Here is an 8,648-nt window from a genome sequence, read left to right on the forward strand (position 1 = left end):
CTTTCAACAGCAGTTACTGTTTTGCTTGATTGTCACACAGCTTTTGCAAAAGTGTAGTGCTACAAATGATTGAGTTTGTCTGCACATGTATGCGACCATCTCTGGATAGTGTTGACTTCGTACGTGATACAGCTTACTCGGGCTTGTACTTCACCAATACTGTAACACGATGCCGATTATTCGTCACCAAGAATAACCTATTTATGTTTTGTTGCCGAGGGAAAAAATACAGCATGGAAAGAATAATCGCGTCTTACGAATTATAGCTTTAGCCGAAAAGAAGTACAGCAGTATTATTTGTAGGGGGAGGGAGCTTTATGCGATGATTTAATTCCTTGCTTCCAATTCTTCTATTGTTGTTGTTTTGTTGCTATGCTGAATGTGTGCTGCTAAATCGCGTAAATGGAAAGTTTGGTATAACCCACACGACCTCTTTTGTCTAAAACGTTTTCTTTCGCGCTTTCGACAAGCTCTAAACCCTAACTTTCTTTAAGCAGAGCCCAGAAAATGCAACTGACATGTTTGTGTTTAGTAGAAAAAGTGTATGAAAGAGTACAGAGATTTTGGTGAAATGACAGTGTTAGTAGCGTGTATAACCTTCCTTTTCTTCAAACATTTCCATGCGCCTAAAAAAGATTAATGCCAACTTTCTTCCTTCTCGACTGATGATTTTTTTAAGGTCGCACGGGCAATCTATTTACTACAACTATATGGATTGAATATACAAGACACGCATTTACACAACATATCTTCTAATATTAGCACATGAGAAGAGGAACCGAGACTCAGGGGGTGGCAGATGGTAGAGAGAGAGAGAACCCAGCACTGTGGAAAAGAAGCAGTGGTAGAAGCACTTCTTTGCAGTAAAGTTTTGTTTACAACTTCCTACGATAATGTTTATTCGGAATGATGTCTATTTGGTAAAATGTTTATGTTTTTCTCATGCATGCTTGCTTGCTACTGCTGTTGGCGGCAAAAATTAAAAGGAACCAATAAACAGCACAGTCTAATGTTTGCACATACACATTGTATCCGCCGGCTGCTGTACTACGATGCGCCCTGTACTTGGCACACAACCTCTTCTTTCTTGGACCATTGCATTAGATCCTCAAAGCGGCGCCCATTTTTACCATTTAGACATTTTAACTTCTTTTTACAAAACGCCTTTGAGCGCTACATTATTCCAGACCACATGAACGTCTGGACGCATCTTATTAGGCACCTGCATTATCGACAGATTAAGAATACCACTACAAGACGAAGTTAGCTTCTTGTTCTTTTAATAAGTACGCGAGAACTGTATACTATTCTCTTGTGCTAAACCCGAAAAAAAAAGTGCTATCGAGGATTTCGAGCTCCATGTGAATTCTGATTTGTGTAAATGATATCTATCTGCGGTTAAGGAACCACGTAAACTCTTGAACTTACAACATAAAACATAGAGATGTCGCGCGCGTCGGTTCTCATTCACCTGACCACCGTTAATGTAAATCAATCAATCATTACAATATATTTTTACAACTTAAAAAGAATTAAATGCAGGAATGTGTTTCACTATAGCTCATCAAGATGGCATCCAAAAATGTATATCGTCATGGTCTGCGGGCTTATTCAGTAAAGGGAGCGAGAACAACAAAAGTGCTTTAAAACCATTGCACAAAAGCAGATCAATACTGCTTTTGGGTTAATTGAAGATGCTACGTGAGTGACGCGACATCTTCTTTCTTTTTTACAGTAGTACCGTCTTCAGCGTAGTATATATGGAGAGACAACTTACAGCATTGCTGCTACGTCTGATAGCTGTTACTCACCACTTATTCGATTTCATGCATGCATGCACCTCGTTGCTCATTTTTGTATCATCTTCTTTGCAGCTTCACCCCCCCACCCACCCCCGCTTTGCTCCGAAATTTTTGTTTTGAATATGTACATACCACAGACAGCCGCTGACTACAAACAGTGAGTATCAATAACAGTGACCTGCATACCTTATTTGCATGTAGTTCTCTCTCTTCGCATCATACCACCCTATGCAAACAGCGCAAGTATATATATGCAATGCACAATATCGGCGGTATCGTTCATTACATACCCAAGCGTGTATATAATCTACAACCCACTACCATAGCGGCAGCAGGTCTACAAAAAAGAAACAACTCATCAAAACCTTGATTTTCTTTCCTGCTACTTGTCGCTGCAGTCAAGTAGTCTATCCCTTTTTCAGAAAACTAGACTTGACTTGCTTTGTCAATAATCACCAGCAATGTGATACTCTGTACTATTGTCCTGCATTGTGCATTGCTTGTTGCACCACCCCCAACCAACCACCCAAGAAAACCCCGTACTGTGCGTAGAATGATTTCATACATTTATCACCACTAAGTACACATACTCAAGCATATCGAGTCAGTCAAATAGGGTGGTACAGCAAAGGATAATATGATCAGAGACTCCGCGATCGTCCAAAAATTCTGGTACTTTATGCAGCATCTAATAAGAGAAGAGAAAAATAGGAGTCATATGCCATTGCACCGATTTATCATGATCTGATGGACGATGAACGTTGATTAGGTGACTAGCGTGTATTTCTACTTTAACTATTAGTGATTGCTGATCGCGCGCAAATGAACAAACGTGCTTTTTAACCGCGAGAAAATATTTGTCCCTTGTTCGTTACAAACACTTTTTACTCCTAAAACAATTTTCTTTTTATTCTGCAACATCTAACATTTTCTCATGGAGGCTGAGCAACCTGATATTGATGGTAGTGCATCTCATCGACATTCATCTGCTCATCAGCCAAAGTAGTATAGAAGGACGAGCTGAAAAGTTTCATATCCGTCTAGTAACAGTTAGTAGAAGAAGGTAATCTAGTAGAACGTAGGACGACAGTAACAACATTTTTTTTAGCTCAGATTGATATGATTACAAGTGCGTGTGTTTGTCTGTGTGTGTATGATCACAGCATACTTCCTCTATACTTTCACACCCACCCCCGAAAAACAGTGGTAGAGCAATCAGATAAAACTTTGACTGCGGATAGCTTGGAAGCTTAAAAAACCAGTGAAAGAATTGTATCATCCGATTTTTTTCAAAGCGCCCGCGAAAATAAAAGGTGTACAGAATAAAGTAAGTAGATGTTTGAGTGATGATACATTCATGTGCGCGCGTTGGACGCTGTTTACAGTATCAAGAGCAAACAGTTAAGAGCTGTAGCCCGGAAACCCGCGTAAGAGACTGAAATATATAAGCGATAGAGAGGAAGAAGAAGCTGGCAGGGAGGGCAGTAAGATATATTAAATAAGAATATGAGCGATTCTCCAGAACGTCATATCTCTGGTTCATTTACTTCTTTTTGATTGACATCCTATCGGCTTGGCTCATTGTTTTCATTTATGTAGAGCGACATGATCATCACTGTTACTGCTGCATGCAGAAGATGGCAGCAAAGCATATGTAAAGACTCAAATGTAGTGATACCAATTTTTCTATCTTCATAGGCCACCATGCGTTACTACTTTACCCTCAATATAGCCTAATTACAGAGCGTGGAATGTAGGTACTGGCCCATACCCCGGTCTCCATTTAAGATTTGACATCTGTATGTATATATGGTCTATTCCAAAACCAAGTGTCGTACAGAAACCCTGAATTTTTTGGTAAAACGTGTGCGCATGTGCTACATCGCATGTGCACTGGTCACTCCCGATCCTCCTTTCACTTTATATGTGCACCCTGCGTGCGAAAATCTAATGAAACCAAATTCTGTGCAGTCATCTGCAAGATGTTTTTCCTCTTGAATCTCTTGACTCGTAATTATAAGTGAGTAATCGAGGAGCGGCAGTACCAACAACATACTCTTTTATAGTCCTCTTCTTCTAGTACTTTGCAATTTGAGATAAAGGGATGACGACGACCTAGTACAGATACTGTAGACCCTTGTTAATCTAATGGCGTAAATTCTCAAATTTTGTGTGAGGATAATGAGGATTGAAAGTTAGCGAGGACAAGTTTTCTTAGTATTCTCTGCTATTCTTGTTTGTTTGATGACTCCAGAAACTTTGAGAATAGCAAAGGGTTGAAAGTTAAAAGGTGTAAACTTAAAGGAAGCCGACTGTACACTTGAGCTCTTTACTATTTCGTTACTTTATATCTAATCGGTATTGCGGTATGCTGAAAAACTACAGGCTTATTTTCGTACCTCAGCAGCTGCTGTTATTTCTTACGATAAACATGAAGCTCCATGGCTACTAGCTGTACCTAGTGCTGATCTTTCCTGAGACAAAAGTAAGACCAACGTAGATGTGTTTGTTCATTTGAAAATGCTAAATCCACATACTACCTTGCTTTTCAGCTTTGCTACATTGCATAATCAGTTTACAAGCATCAAAAAACAGGACTCAGTATTGAATGAAAAATTAGAATGCTTGATTGTATGCGATACGCTGTTTTTTTCAAAATGCTCCTGGGTATATACGATAAACAGTGAGGCAGCTGGAATCGCAGAGAAAAGACACTTTTTGTTCTTCTGCAATTTGATTAACATGATGGTGTCTGAACAAAATTCAATCGTATGGCGTATAATAATAAGGTGATAGAGCGCAAGCAAATTCATTCACAAAAATGAGTAACGTAACCTGTACTTGAGAGCCGCTTTTTCTCTCTCTATGTGTGCCAACAGCTGCTTTTACCGAGGCGGGGAACACATGGTTAGTACGTACCCCACCAGATGTTTTCCTTCACTGCTTTTTGTATCATTTTTTAGCATGTGCGACGTCAGGAAAAAGAGCGAAGAATAGATACAAGTATGTAAAAAGTGCCACTGATCAATAACACTTAGTAGTAATGTGCATCCAAAGATGGCAAACCGATCATTAGCAGCAAATCTGTAGCAGCAGAGCAATGTTCAAACTGATATCGCTTAGTTTCGATGCGGCTGTTGACATACTGGAAACTGCCAACAGCGCTATCAGATGTATAATTCTGGTTTGTCAACTCCACAACAACGAATGGGATGCTGTGGCTGCTTCCAAGCATTAATGAAAGTAACAGCACCATCAGTTTTCTACCATACCTTCCCTGGACCTCCCTGTTGACGTAGCATCAATTTAAAGGAGAATGTTACAATTTGTAAAGCACTATAAATAGCTCACATTGAAAGAAAGGTGAGCATAAATCCAAACTGCCAAGTTTTATCTCACATAGAATGAGATTTTTTTCTGTTGTGATTGCTGCGGTAACCAGTGTATGTGATTATATATATCACTCAGTGCGTTATTATCATCACCCGATACGGTGACTTGTGACCTGTGAACTCTTTACATCAACACGATCACAAGCATCATCCCTTATACGACAAGTTCCTACTCCATTCCTTATTAGGAAACGGTCATGAAATTTTGATAGGCCGACAAAGAAAGAGTGAGCAAGATGTGAGAAAAATTTCTTTTTCCTTTGTTTTACTCAAAATAAAACGATAATGTCTTACCACTCTCGCGATTACGGATCCGGCCACTCCTCTAGCTATAGCAGAGGTGGTGGAAGCGGTAGCAAATACGGTGGCGGAGGTGACAGCAGCTATTCCAGGGGAGGCTCATACCGTGACACCCGTGATGCATCGCCTAGACGATCAAGCCGTCCGTAAGTTTTTTTGTCAATTATTTATCTTCTCATCTGATCTTTCTGACAATTCGTGTGGTAAAATCTAACTGTCTTTTTTTTCTTTTTTCTATTACTGTAACAGCTATGATCATGGCTCTAGCCGCAACGACCGTCATCAGTCATCATACAGCTCTTATCGCTCGAACGATTATCGCAATGGCGGCGGTAGCAATGGCTACGCTTCAGGAGGTTATGGCGGCGGTGGTGCTGGTGCCGGCGGCTATGGCGGTAGCAGTGGCTATGGCGGAGCCGGAGGCTACGGCGGTTACGGCGGTGGAGGTGCAGGAGGCGACCGCATGGGTCAATTAGGCACTGGTTTAAAAGACATCCAGTGGGACCAATTGTCTTTGCCCCGATTCGAAAAGAACTTCTACAGCGAACACCCAGCAGTTGCTGCGAGAAGTGACCAAGAAATTGCCCAAATTCGTGCAGCTGCCAACATGACAGTCGTTGGACCTAATGTGCCAAAACCCCTCAAGACTTTTGAAGAAGCCAACTTCCCTTCGTATGTGATGCGCGAGCTTAGCCAACTTGGTTTTGCTGCCCCTACACCTATTCAGTGCCAGGGTTGGCCGATGGCACTTAGTGGCCGTGATGTGGTCGGTGTCGCTGAAACCGGCTCTGGAAAGACCTTGGCCTATACTTTGCCTGGTATCGTACACATCAATGCACAGCCCTTGCTTGAGCCTGGAGATGGTCCGATCGTCTTGGTGTTGGCTCCTACACGTGAATTGGCTGTGCAGATCCAACAAGAATGCATCAAGTTCGGCTCTACTTCTCGTATCAAGAACACTTGTTTGTACGGTGGTACTCCTCGTGGTCCTCAAATTAGAGACTTGACAAAGGGTAATTTATATAATTTTTGCAAGACCAAAAGAATTTGCGTACACAGCAAAGCGCAAAACAAAAAAACCGTCTGCTAACACCTACTATTTCTTACAGGTGTCGAAATCTGTATCGCCACTCCTGGTAGACTCATTGACATGCTTGAGTCAGGCAAGACCAATCTTCGCCGCGTCACCTATCTCGTTTTGGATGAAGCCGATCGTATGCTTGACATGGGCTTCGAGCCACAAATTCGCAAGATCGTCAACCAGATTCGACCCGACAGACAGACACTCATGTGGAGCGCTACATGGCCAAAGAGCGTTCAGCAGCTTGCTGAGACTTACCTCAAGGAGTACATTCAGGTCACCATCGGCTCGCTTTCATTGAGTGCATCCAAGAACGTTACGCAGACTGTAGAAGTTTGCGCCGAGACCGAGAAACGTGGAAAGTAAGTATATCATTTTGCTATCCTTAATCATTAATACGTTTATCGTGCATCAAAGCATATACATTAACACAACTTCAATTTCTCTGATAAAAAAGGCTTATTGTTCATTTGGAACGTATCATGGAAGAACCTGACAACGAGCGAAAGACGCTTATTTTCACCAGTACCAAGCGTACAGCAGATGAAATTACGCGCTACCTTAGACAGGACGGCTTCCCTGCTTTGGCTATTCACGGTGACAAGCAGCAAAACGAGCGTGACTGGGTCCTCAATCAATTCCGTACTGGCGGCCATCCCATCATGGTAGCTACTGACGTAGCATCGCGTGGTATTGGTAAGTGTTATCACAAAGAGAGACTGTTCAAAGGAGAAAACAAAATGGCAGTTTCTTTGTCTCTCTTGCGCTTCGTCGTAGGAAGGCATATATGCATTGCAGGCACATACACACACACATATTACACATACACAAAAACCCTATTTGATTCGAAGCACATCATATGCATCCGCAGCTTTTCTCCTGCTCTCCAAAAAGATTTTGGGCTTGTCTTTTTGTTCGCGCACAACACCATGAAAAGCGGGCATGCTTTGGCGGAGATCCAGTTGTTATCGCTCGGCCTTTCTTCCCAACGGAAAATGCTTACAGGAATTTCTCGTGACCTCTTCTTTGCAAATTCTTGTGAGCCAGCGGGGAGAAAGGAAGATTGGACGCTCTCAGCTTCGAATCATTCTCTCTCTTATATTTTTTTGGAGTTGTTTACACATCTACTGGCCCAACCCTTCCAGACGTTTGAAGGAGCGCGGGGAAAACATAATGAGCAAATCGAACAGTCGTCATTCTTTTGATAACGGGTTATTACCATTTGCTACTACAATCGTCATCCTCCTGTTAGTCATTCTTTCAGGTGGATGAGATACTGTTCCTCCGCGTTTTGATCCTGGGTCGGGTGAGCAACTCTTGTTTTCCTTTTTCTTTTCTTTCTTCTCGGTGTCTGTTACTGCGTGCATAGTGTGTTTGTGTGTGGGAGTGGAGCGGAAAGAAAAAAAGAACTACGCGTTACTAATCTCTGCATGCATATCTGTTGTTTAGATGTCAAGGACATCAAGTTTGTCATCAACTATGACTTCCCTACAAACATTGAGGACTATGTCCATCGTGTGGGTCGTACAGGTCGTGGTGGAGCTACTGGCTCAGCAGTTACATTCTTCACTACTGATAACGCTCGACAAGCCCGTGATTTACTCAACATTCTGCGTGAGACGAACCAAGTCATTGAGCCTCGTTTGCAATTGATGGCTGACACCAGCGGTGGTGGAGGTGGCCGTGGTGGCCGTGGTGGCCGGGGAGGTTATCGTGGTGGCCGTGGCGGTGGATATGGCGGCGGTAATCGCTATGGTGGTGGTGGCGGTGGCTACTACGGTGGTAGCGGCGCTAGCAGATGGTAAAGAAGTATCATACAAACAAACATTTATACATTCATCATCCACGCAACACCAACGGCACAATTTACTTCGACTCATCGACGACTGCACAGCGTTTTTTCTGTCATTGTCTTTTCTCTTACTCCTAACAATCCCACTTTTTTTTTGTTTCGTCTTGCATTTCCTTGTTCGATTTCCACTCGCACTTGCAAAAAATCACATATCTATATACAATACAAACTATTATACACAAAAATAAAACTGTTTTCGTAGCAGCAAATAAGAAACAGAG

At 42.2% G+C, this 8,648-nt stretch overlaps 2 protein-coding genes across 2 annotated transcripts; one reads left to right on the forward strand and one right to left on the reverse strand.

Annotated features, from left to right (window-relative positions):
• Nucleotides 1–4,720: 4,720 nt before the first annotated feature.
• Nucleotides 4,721–5,417, reverse strand: BDB00DRAFT_817077 (uncharacterized protein). The gene has a single exon (XM_053123038.1). The coding sequence runs from the start codon at nucleotides 5,056–5,058 to the stop codon at nucleotides 4,837–4,839; it is 222 nt and encodes a 73-aa protein (XP_052981057.1). The 5' UTR covers nucleotides 5,059–5,417; the 3' UTR covers nucleotides 4,721–4,836.
• BDB00DRAFT_817079 (P-loop containing nucleoside triphosphate hydrolase protein) lies at nucleotides 5,418–8,648 on the forward strand. The gene is made up of 5 exons (XM_053123039.1): nucleotides 5,418–5,640; nucleotides 5,744–6,507; nucleotides 6,604–6,937; nucleotides 7,033–7,271; nucleotides 8,025–8,648. The coding sequence occupies exons 1-5, from the start codon at nucleotides 5,480–5,482 to the stop codon at nucleotides 8,378–8,380; spliced, it is 1,854 nt and encodes a 617-aa protein (XP_052981058.1). The 5' UTR covers nucleotides 5,418–5,479; the 3' UTR covers nucleotides 8,381–8,648.

This window comes from Zychaea mexicana (assembly GCF_025766255.1).
Source record: "Zychaea mexicana strain RSA 1403 chromosome Unknown BDB00scaffold_25, whole genome shotgun sequence".
Lineage (NCBI taxonomy): Eukaryota > Fungi > Mucoromycota > Mucoromycetes > Mucorales > Lichtheimiaceae > Zychaea > Zychaea mexicana.